General features: G+C 43.0%; 1 protein-coding gene across 1 annotated transcript in view; it reads left to right on the top strand.

Moving 5' to 3' along the window:
* syne1b (spectrin repeat containing, nuclear envelope 1b) overlaps nt 1-21,268 on the top strand; it is a 118,924-nt gene that overhangs the window by 95,059 nt on the left and 2,597 nt on the right. Inside the window, 20 exon segments of the mRNA XM_046308716.1 lie at nt 632-787; nt 1,502-1,660; nt 1,871-2,037; nt 3,802-3,964; nt 4,358-4,545; nt 8,118-8,268; nt 8,535-8,717; nt 8,887-9,024; nt 9,488-9,679; nt 9,889-10,240; nt 10,443-10,511; nt 11,431-11,573; nt 14,374-14,500; nt 16,611-16,822; nt 17,158-17,311; nt 17,314-17,357; nt 18,738-18,866; nt 19,171-19,383; nt 19,637-19,732; nt 20,781-20,851. Of these exon segments, the coding sequence (XP_046164672.1) occupies nt 632-787; nt 1,502-1,660; nt 1,871-2,037; nt 3,802-3,964; nt 4,358-4,545; nt 8,118-8,268; nt 8,535-8,717; nt 8,887-9,024; nt 9,488-9,679; nt 9,889-10,240; nt 10,443-10,511; nt 11,431-11,573; nt 14,374-14,500; nt 16,611-16,822; nt 17,158-17,311; nt 17,314-17,357; nt 18,738-18,866; nt 19,171-19,383; nt 19,637-19,732; nt 20,781-20,851 (3,107 nt within the window).

Raw genomic sequence — 21,268 nt, 5'->3', positions numbered from 1 at the left:
CAACCCCTCTCCCCTATTTGACCTAGATAGTGTGTGTGTATGCATTGATATGTAGGCTACATGTGCCTTTAAAAAAAATGATGTAGTTCGGTCCTTGAGCTGTTCTTGTCTAATGATGTTCTGTATTGTCATTCTGTATTATGTTTTGTGTTTTGTGTGGACCCCAGGAAGAGTAGCTGCTGCTTTTGCAACAGCTAAATGGCGATCCTAATAAAATACCAAACACCAAATGTCAAAATGCTGAATTAGCAAGTCTTTATTCATATAAAAAAAATCTGATTTATTTTAAGTCTCCATGTGGTCTATATTAAAGGGCACTTCATTTATTACAACGAGCTTTTAAAATGCAATATTGGTGCAAAATGTCTACTTAAAATATTAAATGACCTTACAATTATTATACTATGTTCAACACTGAATACATGCAGGCTCACATAATGTCCAGAGAAATTATCTGTAGGTGGGCTTAGTCCTATAGTGAACTGTGTCCTAAATGGTACACTAATGGAGTGCACCTTGTATGGCATACGAAGCCATTTCAAATTGACCCGTGATGTCTTTAAAAAATATTCAGCTAAACATAGTCTTGGCTGCTTAAAGCAGATGATAACGTTCTCTCTCCTGTGACCAGGACTTGGAGAACACGTTTGACGGCTGGACAGAAGACCTAGCCCACCTGACGGTGCTGAGGGAGTCCCTGTCTAGCTACATCAGTGCTGAGGACCTGTCTGTTCTACAGGAACGTATAGAGCTTCTGCACCGCCAGTGGGAGGAGATCTGTCACCAGGTACTGTATGGCTATTGAATATGTTGCTGTGAGGAAAAGCAGTATCTTCCCACGGCCTCTGTGTGTCTGACTCAATAGGTGTGTCATCAGTCCAGCAAGAGAGACTAGAGCTGTCATTTTAAGTTGTAATGACATGTGCCAAATGGTGGTGCTGAAGCTCCACGATAGGCCATGGCCGCACTACGTACGCATAGTTATGGGAACAGGGTTGAATCTTGCAGGCTTGCACTGATTGCCGACTCTTGCAGAAAGATTTGCAGCAGACTATGGTCAATATGATTGAATAGTGGTTCTGCAGTATTCTTTATCGCCTTCGTGAAACATATCTCTGGTGATTTCATAAAGGTGGAAGCGTAGTGTTTAGTATAACTAGACTTGAGATAGAGAGAACTTTAATGCAAAACAGTACAGGATGTTTCCCCTTCAAACTACATCCGGTGTTGTATGTGAATATAGACCACATAGTGACAGGAAGTCACACAGTGCTAGCGTTAGATGCATTTACATTAGGTAACACCACCACTACCTCTTCATTAATGTTCTGCGAAATCTATGCATATTGCCTAGTACTGCTTGTTGTGTATGTTTCTTTTTTTATATAAAAACGTTCACTTCTCTGTGCAACTAGCTATTATCCTTACCATGGTGAATTAATTAATGTATTTACAACACCTGTGTATCTGTCTAGCTGTCTCTCTCTCTCTCTCTCCATAGCTATCCCTTCGGCAGAAGCAGGTGAGTGAGAAGCTGAATGAGTGGGCCGTGTTTAACGAGAAGAACAAGGAGCTGTGTGACTGGCTTACCGACATGGAGAGCAAGGTGTCCCAGAATGGAGACATCAGCATCGAGGAGATGATCGAGAAGCTACGCAAGGTAAACACCAACCGATACCAGACCTTGTCTTTTCATTCGAGTTTGATTAATTAGACAAATATCCCATTGAAATGGTCTTCTCTACTCTCAATTGCTTCAATGAGAAATGCTTGTAGAAGTTGATTCCTCTTTGAATAATGTTTCAGTCCAAACTGTTACACTATTCTCCCTTTTACATGGTCTGATGACGGTTTTTAATCCCTCTCCCAGGACTACCAGGAGGAGATAGCGGTGGCTAAGGAGAACAAGCTGCAGCTGCACAAGATGGGTGAGCGCCTGGCCAGGGCCAGCCACGAGACCAAGGCCTCTGAGATAGAACACAAACTCAGCAAGGTGGGCGAGCGCTGGCAACACCTGCTGGACCTCATCGGAGCCAGGTAAGGAGTGCATTCGGAAAGTATTCAGACCAGATCATTTGGATCATTCAGATCATTTTGTTACGTTACAGCCTTATTCTAAAATGGATTAATGACAAAGCAAAAACAGGTTATTAGAAATGTTAGCAAATTTCTGGAAAAAAAAAAAACTGATATTACATTTACATAAGTATTCAGACCCTTTACTCAGAACATTGTTGAAGCACCATTTGGCAGTGATTACAGCCTTGAGTCTTCTTGGGTATGACGCTATAAGCTTGGCGCACCTGTATTTGGGTAGTTTCTCCCATTCTTCTCTGCAGATCCTCAAGCTCTGTCAGGTTGGATGGGGAGCGTCGCTGCCCCAGCTATTTTCAAGTCTCTCCAGAGATGTTTGATCGGGTTTAAGTCCAGGCTTTGGCTGGGCCACTCAGACATTTAGGGACTTGTCCTAAAGCCACTCCTGCGTTGTCTTGGCTGTGTGCTTAGGGTTGTAGTCTGAGGTCCTGAGCGCTCTGGAGCAGGTTTTCAAGGATCTTTTCTCCATTCATCTTTCCCCCGATCCTGACTAGTCTCCCAGGCCCTGCTGCTGAAAAACATCCCCAGAGCATGATGCTGCCACCACTATACTTCACCCTAGGGATGGTGTCAGGTTCCCTCCAGATGTGACGCTTGGCATTTAGGCCAAAGAGTTCAATCTTGGTTTCATCAAGCCAGAGAATCTTGTTTTTCATGGTCTGAGAGTGGCTTCTGTCCGGCCACTCTACCGTAAAGGCCTGATTGGGGGAGTGTTACAGAGATGGTTGTCCTTCTGGAAGATTCTTCCATCTCCACAGAGAAACTCTGGAGCGCTGTCAGAGTGACCATTGGGTTCATGGTCACCTCCCTGACCAAGGCCCTAGTTTGGCCGGGTGGCCAGCTCTAGAAAGAGTCTTGGTGGTTCCAAACTTCTTCCATTTAAGAATGATGGAGGCCAATGTGTTCTTGGGGACCTTGAATGCTGCAGACATTTTTTGGTACTCTTCCCCAGATCTGTGCCTCGACACAATCCTGTCTCGGAGCTCTACGGACAAATCCTTCGACCTCATGGTTTGGTTTATGCTCTGACATGCACTGTCAACTGTGGGACCTTATATAGACAGTCTTTCCAAATCATGTTTAATCAATTGAATTTACCACAGGTGGACGGACTCCAATCAAGTTGTAGAAACATCTCAAGGATGATCAAAGGAAACAGGATGCACCTGAGCTCAGTTTCGAGTCTCATAGCAAAGGGTCTGAATACTTATGTAAATAAGGTATTTCTGTTTTCGCTTTGTCGTTATGTGGTATTGTGTGTAGATTGATGAGGAAAATGTTCTATTTAATCAATTTTAGAATAAAATAAAATAAAATGTGTAAAAAAGGGAAGTGGTCTGAATACTTTCCGAATGCACTGTATATACTATGGCCGGGTGTGTGGGATAGGAAGTACATGGATATGCTATACTGCTGTGGGTTAGGATATATACACACATTTGTTTACACACGCCATTGGCGTTAATATTTGCTTTGATGCAGCCTTCTTGACTTTCAGAAACTCTCTGGCTGGCCCAGTGTACAGTACTGTACTTAGCACAATTTGACCACAAGTTCCTAGTAAAATATAGCTTGAATAAAATAAAAACAATGAGTGGAAAGAAGTGGTTTAATGACTGTGTTAATTGTTTTTAGGTGCTTCTTTACTAGGAATCTGCTGTGGTATGTTTTCTTCTAAAACAAGCATCATGTATCCGGTTGCTATAGAGTGAAGAAGCTGAGGGAGACTCTGGTGGCAGTGCAGCAGCTGGATAAGAACATGAGTAGTCTGCGGTCCTGGCTGGCCCACATAGAGACTGAGCTATCCAGACCCATCGTCTATGACACCTGTGATTCCCAGGAGATACAGAGGAAGCTGGACCTGCAGCAGGTAAATATCCCGTCAGCTTGGTGGTCCCAGATCTGTTTGTGCTGTCTTGTAGACTCCCGTAGTCGTTGTCATAGCAGTTGGCAAGATGGCATTAACAGATCTGGCACCACCAGGCTACCGCATCAGTGGGCTGTGAGTACTTTGAAAACACACTGTAGTTTACACCCCTTGGTATAGCTATTAATACAGATACTGTAGATAGTCAATGATGGTTGCTTATGTTGATATTTTATAGATCATTTTTAGTTCCTAGCAGACATGCTTACAGACAATACAATAGAGAAGGGCTTATTGAAAGATCTTAGCGGGTTTCTTGGTTCTGAAAAGATCCCACCCTCATTCTCTAACATAGCATACCATAACATCCTTCCATCTTTCTCTCCATCTATCCAGGAGCTTCAGCGTGACATAGAGAAGCACAGTACGGGTGTGGCGTCTGTGTTGAACCTGTGTGAGGTGCTGTTGCACGACTGTGACGCTTGTGCCACGGACACAGAGTGTGAATCTATCCAGCAGGCCACTCGCAGCCTGGACCGCCGATGGAGGAGCATCTGTGCCTTGTCCATGGAGAGAAGGCTCAAGTAAGACCTACACAGTTTAACTTAACCTTTTACTGCAGGTGGCTAAATCAGGTCGCACAGGGTGTTTTTTTGGTAGTCTTAAACAGATCTACTTTGAAACAAAAGTATACACCTCACACACATGGTTATGGGCTTAAAAAAATAATACACAGGGCCTTCCAAATGTCACTGGGCCTGTAGTGACAAGCGTCACTACAGGCCCAGGTTCGATCCCAGGCTGTGTCACAGCCGGACGTGACCGGGAGACCCATGAGGCGGCGCACAATTGGCCCAGCATTGTCCAGGTTAGGGGACATTTAGCCGGCCGGGATTTCCTTGTCCCATCGCGCTCTAGCGCCTCCTTGTGGCGGGCCGGGTGCCTGCAAGCTGACCTCGGTTGCAAGATGGACAGTGTTTCCTCTGACACATTGGTGCAGCTGGCTTCCAGGTTAAGCGAGCAGTGTGTCAAGAAGCAGTGCGGCTTGGCAGGGTCGTGTTTCGGAAGATGCATGGCTCTCGACCTTCACCTCTCCCGAGTCCGTAGGGGAGTTGCAGCGATGGAACAAGACTACCAATTGGGCAGAAAAAGGGGTACAAGTGAAAGTAAAAAATAAAACACTAAAAAAAGACACAATATCATGTCAGATATGGAGTTTTGAGTTTGCATCCCAATATTACACTTTATATACAGTACCAGTCAAACCTACTCATTCAAGGTTATTCTTTATTTTAACTATGTTCTACATTGTAGAATAATCGTGAAGACTTCAAAACTATGAAATAACACATATGGAATCATGTAGTAACCAAAAAAGTGTTAAACAAATCAAAATATATTTTATATTGGAGATTTTCAAAGTAGCCACCCTTTGCCTTGATGACAGCTTTGCACACTGTTGGCATTCTCTCAACCAGCTTCACCTGGAATGCTTTTCCAACCGTCTTGAATGAGTTCCCACATATGATCAGCACTTGTTGGCTGCTTCTCCTTCACTCTGCAGTCCAACTCATCCCAAACCATCTGAAATGGGTTGCTGTCGGGTGATTGTGGAGGCCAGGTCATCTGATGCAGCACTCCATCACTCTCCTTGGTCAAATAGCCCTTACACAGCCAGGGTGTGTGTTGTGTCATTGTCCTGTTGAAAAACAAATTATAGTCCCACGGAGCGCAAACCAGATGGGATGGCGTGTCGTTGCAGAATGCTGCACCGGCCCTCCTGTCCAACATCACTACTCTGGACAGCTCTGACTTAGAATACGTGGACAACTACAAATACTTAGGTGTCTGGTTAGACTGTAAACTCTCCTTCCAGACCCATATCAAACATCTCCAATCCAAAGTTAAATCTAGAATTGGCTTCCTATTTCGCAACAAAACATCCATCACTCATGCTGCAAACATACCCTTGTAAAACTGACCATCCTACCAATCCTCGACTTTGGCGATGTCATTTACAAAATAGCCTCCAATACCCTACTCAACAAATTGGATGCAGTCTATCACAGTGCAATCCGTTTTGTCACCAAAACCCCATATACTACCCACCATTGCGACCTGTACGCTCTCGTTGGCTGGCCCTCGCTTCATACTCGTCGCCAAACCCACTGGCTCCATGCCATCTACAAGACCCTGCTAGGTAAAGTCCCCCCTTATCTCAGCTCGCTGGTCACCATAGCATCTCCCACCTGTAGCACACGCTCCAGCAGGTATATCTCTCTAGTCACCCCCAAAACCAATTCTTTCTTTGGCCGCCTCTCCTTCCAGTTCTCTGCTGCCAATGACTGGAACGAACTACAAAAATCTCTGAAACTGGAAACACTTATCTCCCTCACTAGCTTTAAGCACCAACTGTTAGAGCAGCTCACAGATTACTGCACCTGTACATAGCCCACCTATAATTTAGCCCAAACAACTACCTCTTTCCCTACTGTATTTAATTAATTTATTTATTTTGATCCTTTGCACCCCATTATTTTTATTTCTACTTTGCACATTCTTCATTGCAAATCTACCATTCCAGTGTTTTACTTGCTATATTGTATTTACTTTGCCACCATGGCCTTTTTTTGCCTTTACCTCCCTTATCTCACCTCATTTGCTCACATCATATATAGACTTGTTTATACTGTATTATTGACTGTATGTTTGTTTTACTCCATGTGTAACTCTGTGTCGTTGTATGTGTCGAACTGCTTTGCTTTATTGGCCAGGTCACAATTGTAAATGAGAACTTGTTCTCAACTTACCTACCTGGTTAAATAAAGGTGAAAAAAAAAAATAATGCTGTGGTAGCAATGCTGGTTACGTGTGCCTTGAATTCTAAATAAATCACAGACATTGTCACCAGCAAAGCACCCCAACACCATCACACCTCCTCTTCCCATGCTTCACTGTGTGAACCACACATGCGGAAATCATCCTTTCACCTACTCTGCGTCTCACAAAGACACGGCGGTTGGAATCAAAAATCTCAAATTTGAACTCATCAGACCAAAGGACAGATTTCCACCGGTCTAATGTCCATTGCTCGTGTTTGTTGGCCCAAGCAAGTCTCTTCTTCTTATAGGTGTCCTTTAGTAGTGGTTTCTTTACAGCAATTTGACCATGAAGGCCTGATTCACGCTGTGTCCTCTGAACAGTTGATGTTGAGATGTGTCTGTTACTTGAACTCAGTTTCTGAGGCTGGTAACTCGTATGAACTTATCCTCTGCAGCAGAGGTAACTCTGGGTCTTCCTTTCCTGTGGCGGTCCTCATGAGAGCCAGTTTCATCATAGCGTTTGATGGTTTTTGCTACTGCACTTGAAGAAACTTTCAAAGTTCTTGATATTTTCCATATTGACTGACCTTCATGTCTTAAAGTAATGATGGACTGTCGTTTCTCTTTGCTTATTTGAGCTGTTCTTGCAATAATATGGATTTGGTCTTTTACCAAATAGGGCTGTCTTCTGTATACCAACCCTACCTTGTCACAACACAACTGATTGGCTCAAACGCATTAAGAAGGAAAGAAATTCCACAAATGAACTTTTAACAAGGCACACCTGTTAATTGAAATGCATTCCTGGTGACTACCTCATGAGGAGAATGCCAAGTGTGAGCAAAGCTGTAATCAAGGCAAAGGGTGGCTACTTTGAAGATATGAAATATATTTCTAAAATATATTTAGATTTGTTTAACACTTTTTTGGGTACTACATGATTCCATATGTGTTATTTAATTGTTCTGATGTCTTCACTATTATTCTACAATGTAGAAAATAGTACAAATAAAGAAAAATCCTTTAATGAGTAGATATGTTCAAACCGTTTCACATAGAAATGTACAAATATATATATGTTTATTAATTATGAAAAGATGAAAAATATGAATAACATTCCACCCCTGAGGTCACTAGAGGGTGATTTGGTCATTTGACTGCAGGAAAGGGCTACTACTTTTAGATGCAGTTGTTTCTACAGTAGTGCCATTTTAATTTTATTTCATCAAGCAAAGTGCGGTGATGTAACTCTAGGGTTGGTTAGTCTATTTGATCGCTTATAATGTAGGCTGTCGCCATAACTTAAAATAGTCCATATCGTTTTCATTTCTAAGGATTGAAGAGACATGGCGTTTATGGCAGAAGTTCTTAGAGGACTTTGCACGTTTTGAGGAGTGGCTTGTGACCTCAGAGAAGACTGCTGCTCTGCCCAACTCGTCAGGCGTGCTCTACACTGTGGCCAAGGAAGAACTAAAGAAGTTTGAGGTACAGTACATCTATTACAGACCACCTTATTTGATATGCTGTAAACCACTATATTCTCTCCCCATGTATCTCATATTCAGAAGACAGTACCTCTACAGTACATATCTAGACAAAACTCATGGATGGACTAACTTGTCTCTGATTGATACTAAATGATCAATTGATCAACTAAATTGTCAACTGAATGATTAATCAACATTTCCTTGATCAATACTAAATGTGTGGGTTGATTAATATATATATTTGAATTCTATGTTGTCCTGTAGGCATTCCAACGTCAGGTCCATGAGAGTCTGACCCAGCTGGAGCTGATCAATAAGCAGTACCGCCGTCTGGCCAGGGAGAACCGCACCGACTCCTCCTGTCGCCTCCGGGAGATGGCCCATGACGGGAACCAGCGCTGGGACAACCTGCAGAAGAGGGTGGCCTCCATCCTCCGCAGACTCAAGGTGTAACACAACATAAAGTATTGTATATAGTCCAATTCTGCACTCCTAAATATCCAAAGTGCTCACAGAAAGAAATCATGAGGAGTGTCTGCCCAAAATTACAATTCATTGGTAGAAGAAAGAAAATCTGCGAGAAATGTGTATCCTAAAGCATCCATGATTTCTCCAGCACTTTATCAGTCAGCGTGAGGAGTTTGAGACGGCCAGAGACAGCATCCTGGTGTGGCTCACGGAGATGGACCTGCAGCTCACCAACATAGAGCACTTCTCAGAGTGTGATATCCAGGCCAAGATCAAACAGCTCAGGGTAAGAATGCCCACAATACCTCACACCTTGGGGCTGCCAAGGTACATGCTACTGGTCATTTTTTTTAAAGAAACTTTATTTAACTAGGCAAGTCTGTTAAGAACAAATTCTTATTCACAATGACGGCCTACTCCGGCCAAAACCTAACCCGGACGACGCTGGGCCAATTGTACGCCGCCCTATGGAACTCACAATCACGGCCGGTTGTGATACAGCCTGGCATCAAACCAGGGTCCGTAGTGACGCCTCTAGCACTGTGCCTTAGACCACTACGCCACTCGGGAGAACAAGTCACTATTTTTGCTAATAAGTTTCACACCTGGTGGTTGTGAACTCAACCTTGCCTGGTTGGTCTCTGCTTCTCTTCCACTTTTTGACAACCTCTGAGGTAAAATGAAGTACATTTGATTGATTGATTGATTGATTGATTGATTGATTGATTGATTGATTGATTGTCTACCAGGCGTTCCAGCAGGAAATCTCTCTGACCACTGGGAAGATTGAGCATATCTTCCACCAGGGTGAGGTGCTGCTAGAGAAGAGTGAGCCTCTGGATGCCGCTGTTATAGAGGAGGAGCTGGAAGAGCTGCAGAGATACTGCCAGGAGGTGTTTGGACGTGTGGAGCGCTACTACAAGAAGCTCATACGCCTACCGGTAAGCCTAGGGATGACATCTACTGGCCCCCTTTTAATGTTGGGTGACTTGGCTTCTAGCACCCTTTCATAGTAAAAAAAAAAAAAAAAAGAGGATAGAGTTGAGCACATTCTCTCCTGTGGCCATTTTACCAAATGATGCCATGTCTTGATTCGTCGTTGTCTTTGTTCACTGTCTCATAAGTGTACCTCCCACTCCTCTTCCTCCAGCTAACAGGTGACGAGTACGACGTGTCATTCTCGGACCGGGAGTTTGAACTAGATGAACCTGGGGACCTGTCCAGCATTCCCTGGAGTGAGCGTCTGGGAGACTGCCTGATGTCCCCTCTACCCTCCCTAAGCCACTCTGCTTCCCTGGCTGCCCCTCTGCGGACTGGTGCTGAGCGCTCGGGCAGGGACACCCCAGCCAGTGTGGACTCCATCCCCCTGGAGTGGGACCACGATTACGACCTGAGCCGGGGGCTGGAGAGCGCCAGCAGGGCCCTGGGCCTGGCGTCTGAGCAGGGGGAGCACGGAGATGAGGGGAGCTACCAGGGATCAACTTCTGCCTCTGCTCTGTCAGGTCAGTCTAGTCTACACCCCTCACATCCTTACTGTCAGATACTAAGGATAACACACCCCTCACAACTTAAGATAGCCTCGATCTCAGAGAGAGTGGAGACATCACAGTGGAGAGATACAGTATTGTACAGTGGCTGTTAAAGCACACTCATATTCAGCCTTGTTAATTGTACGAAATGTGTGTATGTATATGTTTCTTCCAGATGTAGTGATCCCAGAGAGCCCTGAGGCCTTTGTTAAACTAACTGAACAAACCCTGAGGTCCTTGGATGGTAGGCAAGATGCCGTAGTGTGGAAAAATAACACTAACAGCCTACTTACTGCCTGCTAGTAGTTTGGTTTGGTTTTCTTACTCGCACACTGAAGCATAACAGCAATTACTGTTAACCGACAGCACCACTTCCTAACAATTTGTATTTTTTATATTACATTTTGCAGCACATAGGCTACTGTAGCTAACCTCAAGCTAATTTGTGGTTGGCATCCTGTGTGTTTCAAAAGGTGCATGTTGTTGTGCACTGTTGGGGAGATGTTGTTTTTTGTGTTACAAATGTCCTTTGTCCCTTGTCTTCTAATTTACCACTGAATGGATAACACTCACAATTAATGATATCTTACAATGTTTTGGATGGATTTCTATGTTTGTTTGAAGAAAACATTTAGGGACGGTTTTTCGGGCACAGATTAAGACAGATTAAAGGAAAACTCCACCCAAAAACTACATTTTGGTAATGGTTTCATTAATCCATTGTTGACATAGTCCCAAAATGTTTTGCTTGTCAGCAATCAAGATTTCAAAATATGTAACTTTCATATTATTTTCATGTATTTTGAAAGTTACATATCTTGAAAACTAGATTATTGGGTGGAATGTTCCTTTAAACAAATCCAGGCTGTATCACATCCGGTCGTGATTGGGAGTCCCAAAGGTCGGCACACGGTCGGCCCAGTGTTGTCCGGGTTTGGCAGGGGTAGGCCGTCATTGTAAATAAGAATTTGTTCTTAACTGACCTGCCTAGTTAAATAAAACTTAAATAAAATTTAAAATAAAAAAAACTCCTGAATAATCTACATTGAACGTGCTTTTAAATCCAACAGGAGTAGGCTTAATCTAGATCTAAGAAACCGGCCCTTGAACATAAAATCAAAGCCTTTATCTAACTGTATTCCATCCCATCTTCCCATCCTCAGGAGAGGGAGGTACCCTGGAGACTCACATCCTACAGTTGGACAAGGTTCTGGACACAAGCCGGTTCCACCTGCAACAGACAGAGAACATAATCCGCAGCCGCACCCCAACTGGCCCCGAGCTGGATGCTTCATACATGGGATATGTGAGTACTGCTGTTCTCATTCACTGTGTAATTTACTGGTCTCATTCACTAGACTAGACACCTAAGTCTTCTGCAGCCAATGTGGCTCTCAGGGTTTGTAAACATGAAGTTACGATTTAAACTATTCCATGAATGTTATTGGTATGTCTGATAAGAGACCCTTATCACCGTTCTGTGAGTTACAGTACCAGCCAAAAGTTTGGACACACCTACTCATTCCAGGGTTTTCTTTATTGTTACTATTTTCTTCATTGTAGAAAATTGGTGAAGACATCACAACTATGAAATAACAGATATGGAATCATGTAGTAACCAAATAAGTGTTAAACAAATCAAAATATATTTTATATTTTGAGATTCTTCAAAGTAGGCACCCATTGCCTTGATGACAGCTTTGCACACTCTTGGCATTCTCTCAACAAGCTTCATGGGGTAGTCACCAGGAATGCATTTGAATTAACAGGTGTGCCTTGTTAAAAGTTCACTTGTGGAATTTCTTTCCTTCTTATTGCATTTTAGACAGTCAGTTATTTTGTGCCAAGGTAGCGGGGGGTATACAGAAGACAGCCCTACTTGGTAGAAGACCAAGTCCATATTATGGCAAGAACAGCTCAAATAAGCAAAGAGAAATGACAGTCCATCATTACTTTAAGACATGAAGGTCAGTCAATACGTAAAATGTCAAGAACTTTGAAAGTTTCTTCAAGTGCAGTTGCAAAAACCATCAAGTGCTGTGATGAAACTGGCTATAATGAGGACCGCCACAGGAAAGGAAGACCCAGAGTTACTAATGCAGCAGAGGATACGTTCATTAGAGTTACCAGCCTCAGAAATTGCAGCCCAAATAAATGCTTCAGAGTTCAAGTAACAGACACATCTCAACATCAACTATTCAGAAGAGATTCCTTGAATTTGGCCTTCATGGTCAAATTAGGACACTAAAGAGGCTTTTCTACTGATTCTGAAAAACACCAAAAGAAAGATGCCCAGGGTCCCTGCTCATCTGCATGAACATGCCTTAGGCTTGCTGCAAGGAGGCATGAGGACTGCAGATGTGGCCAGGGCAATAAATTGCAATGTCAGTTTAGTGAGATGCCTAAGACAGTGCTACAGGGAGACAGGACAGACAGCTGATCCTCCTCGTAGTGGCAAACCGCGTGTAACACACCTGCACAGGATCGGTACATCCGAACATCATAACTGCGGGACATGTACAGGATGGCAACAATTGCCCGAGTTACACCAGGAACGCACAATCCCTCCATCAGTGCTCAGACTATCTGCAATCCTGTTGTAAGGCAGGTCCTCACCAGACATGACCGACAACAACGTCGCCTATGGGCACAAACCCACTGTCGCTAGACCAGACAGGACTGGCAAAAAGTGCTTTTCACTGACGAGTTTCAGTTTTGTCTCACCAGGGATCATGGTCGGATTCGTGTTTATTGTCGAATGAATGAGCGTTACACTGAGGCCTGTACTCTGGAGCGGGATCGATTTGGAGGTGGAGGGTTCCTCATGATCTGGGGCGGTGTCACAGCATCATCTGACTGAGCTTGTTGTCATTGCCTGCAATCTCAACGCTGTGTGTTACAGGGAAGACATCCTCATCCCTCATGTGGTACCCTTCCTGCAGGCTCATCCTGACATGACCCTCCAGCATGACAATGCCACCAGCCATACTGCTCGTTCTGTGCGTGATTTCCTGCAAGACAGGAATGTCAGTGTTCTGCCATGGCCAGCAAAGAGCCCGGATCTCAATCCCATTGTTCAGTTTATGTCTCAGTTGTTGAATCTTGTTATGTTCATACAAATATTTATACATGTTAAGTTTGCTGAAAATAAACGCAGTTGACAGTGAGAGGACATTTCTTTTTTGATGAGTTTGCTAAAGGACACACATAAGAAGAAAAGACTTGCTTGGGCCAAGAAACACGAGGAATGGACATTAGACCGGTGGAAATCTGTCCTTTGGTCTGATGAGTCCGAACCTGAGATTTTTGGTTCCAACCGCATGTGTAGTTTCCACCCTGAAGAATGGAGGAGGTGTGATGATGTGGGGGTGCTTTGCTGATGACACTGTCGTGATTTATTTAGAATTCAAGGCACACTTAACCAGCATGGCTACCACAGCATTCTGCAGCGATACGCCATCCCATCTGGTTTGCGCCCAGTGGGACTATCATTTATTTTTCAACAGGACATTGACCTAACACACCTCCAGGCTGTGTAAGGGCTATTTGACCAAGAAGGAGTGATGGAGTGCTGCATCAGATGAGCTGGCCTCCATAATCACCTGACCGCAACCCAATTGAGATGGTTTGGGATGAGTTGGACTGCAGAGTGAAGGAAAAGCAGCCAACAAGTGCTCATCATATGTGGGAACTCTTCAAGACTGTTGGATAAGCATTCCAGATTAAGCTGGATGAGAGAATGCCAAGAGTGTGCAAAGCTGTCATCAAGGCAAAGGGTGGCTACTTTGAATAATCTAAAATATCAATTATATTTTTATTTGTTTAACATTTGTTTGGTTACTACATGATTCCATATGTATTATTTCATAGTTTTGAAGTCTTCACTATTATTCTACAATGTAGAACATAGTAAAAATAAAGAAAAACCCTTGAATGAGTTTGTGTGTCCAAACTTTTGACAATGGAAGGTCTTTGGGAAACATTGTGTGTTTATCTACACAAATCATTGTGGTTTGTAAAATAAGTATCTACTCAGCGGGATTACATGATGTGAACATCTCAGTGACATGCTTTCCATCCGCTGCCTGTCCAATCGTGTTGTGTAGATGCGTCTGTTGGGCGAGTGTCGTGGTAGTATAGACACGGTGAAGAGGGTGGGCTACGAGCTGAAGGGGGATGAGGACAAGGCCTCAGGACTCGCTGACCCCATTGGTGGTGATTCACAAACAACAGGTAACGTTTGGCTTTCAGATGTTGATACTGTACTGTATACAGTGCCTTCAAAGTTTTCACACCCCTTGACTTTTTCCTCATTTTGTTGTGTTACAGCCTGCATTTAAAATTGATTAAATGTACCCTATAATGTCCAAGTGGAATTATGTTTTTCAATATTTTTACAAATAAATGTTTGTATTTGTATTTATTAAGGACCCCAGCAACAATAAGGCAGTTAAATACAATGTTAAATATTACATGACATTACATTTCAGAACACTTTTCACAACACACCAAGAGTGCTTCCCCAGGCCTCTATTCTACTACCACATACAGTGGCTCCAAAATTACTGGCCCGCCTGACTGGCAATGCACAAACAATACTTTAAAAAATATAAACAATATAATTATAGAGAAACTCAAAATACAAACATGTGAGAAATACTGTACTTTATTAATGTTTCAATGGAACCCACCACAATCATAGAATTATTTAATACAAAATACATTTCACCAAAATCAAGGTTTCATAATTATTGGCACTCCTCATTTAGTACTTAGTGCCACCACCTCTGGCAAGGATAACAGCATGGAGTCTTTTCCTGTAATGTTTGACAAGGTTAAGGAACACATTTGGAGGGATTTTGGATCATTTCTCTCTGTAGATCCTTTCAAGATCCTTCACATTCTTGGGTTTGCGCTTATCAACTGTCCTCTTCAACTCAGCCCACAGGTTTTTGATTGGATTGAGGTCCGGCGACTGAGATGGCCATGGCAGAACATTGATTTTGTTGTCACAGAACCATTTCTGTGTGGATCTTGAGGTCTGTTTTGGGTCATTGTCTTGTTGGAAAGTCCACATACGGCCAAGTCCCAGCCTTCCGGCAGAGGCAACCAGATTGTCAGAAAAAATTGCCGGTGGAATTCATTATGCCATCAATCTTAACTAGTGCCTCTGGAATTAAAACAGCCCCAAAACATCACTGACCCACCACCATATTTCACCGTGGGTATGAGGTGCCTCTCCTTGTATGCTTCTCTGTTTCATTGCCAAGCATGCCGATGCTGTATCTGACCAACTTTCAATTTTGGTCTCATCTGACCAGAGCACCTTCTTCCAATCATAAATTAGATTACGTTTGGCAAACTCCAAGCGTTTGCGTCTGTGTCTTGTGGTCATTAAGGGCTTTCTTCTGGCAACCCTTCCAAAGAGCCTGTGGTTGTGAAGGTGGCATCTGATGGTGCTTTTTTAAAACCTGGTGACCCCAAGACGCTACCAAGGCCTGCAATTCTTTCACAGTGATTCTTGGGGATTTTGTTGCTTCTCTCACGATCCTTCTCCCTATCCTGGGGGGCAAAATGCATTTGCGTCCTCTACCCGTAAGGTTTTCAACTGTTTCATATCTTTTTAATGTTTTAATACTTGCCCTGACAGTGCTCAGTGGTATATTCAATCGTTTGTGGATCTTCTTGTAGCCATTACCAGATTTATGAAGGTCTACGACCATCTGTCTCTTTTGAACGGCCAGTTCTTTTCTTTTCTTCATGGTATTGGATGACAAGGGGATATTGCATGTGTGTTACCTCATTTTTATACCCTAGTGAAAAAGGAAGTGATGTAATGGCTCAATATAGTTCCTTAACACTTAGATCAACTTAAATAAGTGGAATGTAATTCCTGGTTTAATTTTGGTAGATGTTATTTATTTACAATATCTATCGAACCTCAAATGCCTGACTATATAACTAGCCATAGACATAAATAATAGATAAATAATAGATAAACTAGATAAACTACACATATATCCCATTACCAAATGAATAATTTCATACCCTTTCTTTCCTTCCTCCTATACTGTACTGTACTGTAGGATAGTTATTGCAGTCTCAGGCCCTGAGTAAAGAGAGAGAAAGACATAGATATAATAAATAAATACGTATATATCCCATTACCAAATAAATATTAAAATACTCCTTCCTTCCCGCTGCAGTGTAGGTGTGATGGAACACTGGGAGTTGCTGCCCCATCCCAGGCTCTCAGTAAAGAGATGGATAAATATAGTATAGCTATATTGTATAACGCCATTTATATATTATAATACCCCTTTCTTCCACCCCTGTGGTGTAGGTGTGATAGAACGTTGGGAGTTGCTGCAGGCCCAGGCCCTCAGTAAAGAGATGCGTCTGAAGCAGAACCTTCAGCAGTGGCAGCAGTTCAACTCTGACCTCAGTGCCGTGTGGGTGTGGCTGGAGCAGGCGGCGGCGGAGCTAGAGCAGCAGCGGAGCCTGGACCTCAGCACCGACATCCAGACCATGGAGATGCGCATCAAGAAACTCAAGGTGATCTTTGGCTTTTTGCTCTCTGAGTCCTGAAATGGGTGTTTAGCATCCTCACTACGATTATAAAAGCTTGCAAGATTTGCAAGGCTTTCCCAAAGTTCCCGGGTTTTTCAGAAATCCCGGTTGGATGGTTCCCAGTTGGAGGATTCCCTCCTTGCTTATTCCCTCTTAGTTATCGGGAATCCTCCAAATGGGATTTCTTAAAAACCTGGGCTCTTAGGGAACGTTTCTGAAATTGTGCAACCCTAATTCTCATAAGTTACTTTTTTTTAAAGACTCTATGCTGATATTATACACCATCTCCAATCATCTCTTTCCATAATGTCTTTCTACAGGAGCTGCAGAAGGCTGTTGACAAGCGTAAGGCCATTGTGCTATCCATTAACCTGTGCAGTGCAGATTTTGTCCAGTCTGTCACAGTGGAATGCCAGGACCTGCAGGCCAGGTTGAAAGAGATGAACAACCGCTGGGACAGACTTGGCACCTCTCTGGGGAGTGGAGGGCAGCACTACAGAATGCCCTCATGCAGTGTCACGTAGGTGTCCAGCTGTCTTATCCACCTAGCTTGGTCCCAGATCTGTGCTGTCTTGCCAACTCAAATGGCCGTTGAGGAGCTGGCAAGATAGCACAAACAGATCTAGGACCAGGCTACAGTTATTTTGGTTTGTTTTGCTTTTAGGGGGTAGATCAGCTTTTATATTGCATGTAGATAGTGGCTTCTATCAATGTAATTGTCTGCATAATTTGTAGTCCCCCATATACAGTATTTTGGGGGAAATATATATAATATGTATATATTTTCCTTCTTTATTATTTTCACTTAACCCTAATCATCCCTTCCTTATTTGGAGTAAACTAATGGATAACAATACTTAGGCTTCTACTTCCAGCTTATATATACTATATACATTTTACGAACACAGTATATTTTACGTTCGTCTTTCAAAACGTGTTTGTGTTTATTTTTTATGTCCCACCCTTCAGCTCCCCTTAACCCCTCCCATCTATCTCTGAATACCATAATTTTTTGGGATTTCTCTTAGCCATGTATTTTTCAACTGTGCTGTGATGTTTCACAAAAGTCCCCAACCTTTCTATTCTCATAGTTTCTACAGATTGTAAATTAAAGATACAAATGTTTTTCTAAGAGTATTATATTATGGATCGATTAACTATGACTTTTCAAATCAGCAGTGCTATTTGCAGAGTTAAGCACCAGGTAAATGTTGTTATTCTTCAGCCATCCCTGAACCCCCAACCAAAAACAAGCTACATATGGGCAGTACCAAAACAAGTGATCTAATGATTCTGTCTCTTGTTGTTGAGTATCTGGAGTGGTTAAAACATGCTAAATGCAGTCCTCTGAGTACATTAAAAAAAAAGTCTGATATACCTCAACTGGTTTGCCATCCAGTGCTTGAGTTTTCCCTGATTTTAAAGGCTTTAATTGCATCAAGAAATTCCTCCTCTGTAAATTGGCTTTCTGTACAGCTGTTAATTTAAAAATACTCATATAAAAAAATCCTAGTAATTAACTTCAGTTAGTGGAGATGGAGGAGACTGAAATGAAAACATATGCTCCAAGTACTTTGCTCCCTCTTTCAAAAAAATGTTGTTTGGTGAATCGTAACAAATTTCAGTAAATAATTTTTGGTAGCATTTCCATTATGAAGATTAAGAAGTAGACCAGGCTACTGTTGACTTAATCAAAGATCCAAAACTGGACAGATATTGTTTGCATGTTTGACAACTGAGACAGTCTCGGTGTCCAGGACATCAAAATCAAGGTTTATCATTAGTTAGACATGTGAAATATGTTACTTTCGGTAGAAGCCACGACTTTTGATAGAAGGTGGCGTGGAGTGCTGAATACTCCATCGTCTTTGCATTTGTATTCACATCTCGTCTCCTGTAGGACTTCCATGAGATGAGTCACGGCCTGCTACTGTGGCTGGAGAACATTGACCGCAGGAGGAACGAGATCGTTCCCATTGACCCCATCCGGGACAGCGACACCCTCCACGATCACCACAAGACACTCATGGTCGGCAGAGAAGCCTTATGTTGATGTGTAATCCTGAAACTCAGAACCAAATCTTGTTTGTGACGAGAGGCTAGTTCAACTCTGTTTTTTAGGAATCCGTTTGATGCAGAATCTCTAATATTGATTCCTTTATGATTAGTTGTTTGGAATGCAAGGTCATTTATAGATCAGAGATTCTGTGCAGTCGGACTGCAATGTAGTCAATGTTAAACATGCAAAAACATATTCTGTGAATCACTGACTCCTTGCACTATGATAGTGAGCCTGAGCCACCATTTTTATCTCCACTCCTCTCCTTCTACAGCAAATCCGTGGTGAGTTGCTGGACTCCCAGAGGAAAGTGTCGTCCCTGCAGGACATGTCCCTGCAGCTGCTGGTCAACAGCGAGGGCTGCGACTGTCTGGAGGCCAAAGAGAAGGTGCACGTCATCGGGAACCGCCTCAAACTGCTCTTCAAGGAGGTGACCAGAGACCTCAGAGAGCTGGAGAAGATTCTGAACATCACTAGTAGCCAACAGGTCAGAACAGCAGCGCTTGTACTGCACAATTAAATAGAGCAATTGAATGCACGTCCATGCAGTACACAAATGACACAAAAATAAATAGTACAGGAGAAAGGTTTGGTGCCTTTCTTTACTGTATCTAACACAATTTCTCATGCTCGGTCCCTCCCTGTGTGTGTGTGTGTCTCTCTCTCTGCCTTTCTGTCTCTCCCTCCCCTTACTCTCTCTCTCTTCCTTCGGTCCTGCTTCTCTCTCTCTCTCCTCTCAGGATCTGTCTTCATGGTCGTCGGCTGATGAGCTGGACACCACCTCTGGTTCCATCAGCCCGGTGTCGGGCAGGAGCACGCCAAGTCGCCGTCGATCGGTAACGTATAGTAGTCCCCCTTGCGCAACACGGTGCTCTACCAGAAGGAAAGTGTTTGGTACTCCCCGAAAGGCCCAGACAGTGCATCACTTGTGCCCCCGAATGCAACGCTCAGTTTTCTCCAGTTTAAGCCCATGCAGAGTCACTCCCTCCCACCATCCCAGCACCTCTCCTTCTCACCTCTGATCTGTACATCGACTGATGTACTTTTCCCACCACACTCTGATCCTGTTTCCACACCTTTACACCTTGCATGTCTTCTTTTCCCCGAGCCAAACCCACCAGAGTTTTGGAGACATGGCTATTCCCTCTCTTTTTTTCATTCTTTTTTTCTTTCCCCCTTTTTTCTTTTCCCCTTCTCTTCTTGATTGACTTGACTTCAATTTCTACCCAAATTTGAACATTTGAAGTCAACATGTCTTTACGTCCCAAATTCTGCCCCCTAAACTTCTACTTCTACCAGACTGACTCTTTCTTGTTTTGTTCTTCCATTATTTAGTGTTCTGTAGGTCCCTGTAGTGTAGTGCTCAAGGAATACTGGCTCTTTGATACTGCTGAAAACACAAAGTAGAACATTTAATCCTGCTTGGTTTTTATCAATCCAATTCTCTAATTTCTTTTTGTTTTTCTCTAACGTAATGAATGACCTGTTTTTAAAAAAGTCAATCCCGATGATTGATCTCAATGATTTTAAGATACAGTACATGTATATCTTGTGTCTCCCACATAACAAGTCATTCATCCTATAATATAGGACATAGTACAAGTCGTGCTTCAGCAGCGTATGAATTCACGCTGTTCAAAATAACAGCATGGCCATTCAGCTGTAGCGGTTCAAAGTAGCAGTGTACTTTGAAAAAAAAAGCCAGTTTCCTTGTTTTCCATTGAATTATCTCTCTTGTTGTCACCTTCCTTCACACATCTGATTTTGTTGCTGCCTTTCTAATCTTTCATTTTGGGTAGTTCCTTTTCATCGGTAGCTTTGTTCTTGATTTGCCTGGACTGAAACATACTTTCTTTCTTTTACCCCCCTGTTCATTGCAAACAGCAACGGGGCAAATGTAGTCTGTCCCAGCAGACCTCTGGACCCTCTGTGAGCAGTCCACACAGACCACACAGGTACCTTTCTCCTGGTTTCTAGAACACCCAGAAGATAATGGAACTCATGGAACATGTTACACCTGTTCTGAAACCGCAGTCCGTTGTGCTAAACTGCACGCATACGGTACAGGGCAACGCTACAGTGCAACAACAACAAAAATGAACAATACAGGGATACTTTTACTTACTACCAAAGGGTCATTAAAGATGAATGATTAAATGAATTCCATCATCTTCTACCATTCTAGATACTATGTAGAGGCTAGGGGTTTACAGTAGGTGGTGGATATATCCCACAAATCCTTTACACTACAGTTCCACAAAATATAATGAGACTTGCAAGCCTCTTCGCCGCCAATGTCCTCGGCTGCTTGATTAACTGCGCTACCAAGAATGCACCTTGAGTGCTTAACATACTGTAAACTGTTTCTCTAA

This window comes from Oncorhynchus gorbuscha, linkage group LG17 (assembly GCF_021184085.1).
Source record: "Oncorhynchus gorbuscha isolate QuinsamMale2020 ecotype Even-year linkage group LG17, OgorEven_v1.0, whole genome shotgun sequence".
Taxonomy (NCBI): Eukaryota; Metazoa; Chordata; class Actinopteri; order Salmoniformes; family Salmonidae; genus Oncorhynchus; species Oncorhynchus gorbuscha.
Note: the sequence above shows the minus strand (reverse complement) of the source record. Positions and strands in the feature narration are given on the sequence as shown.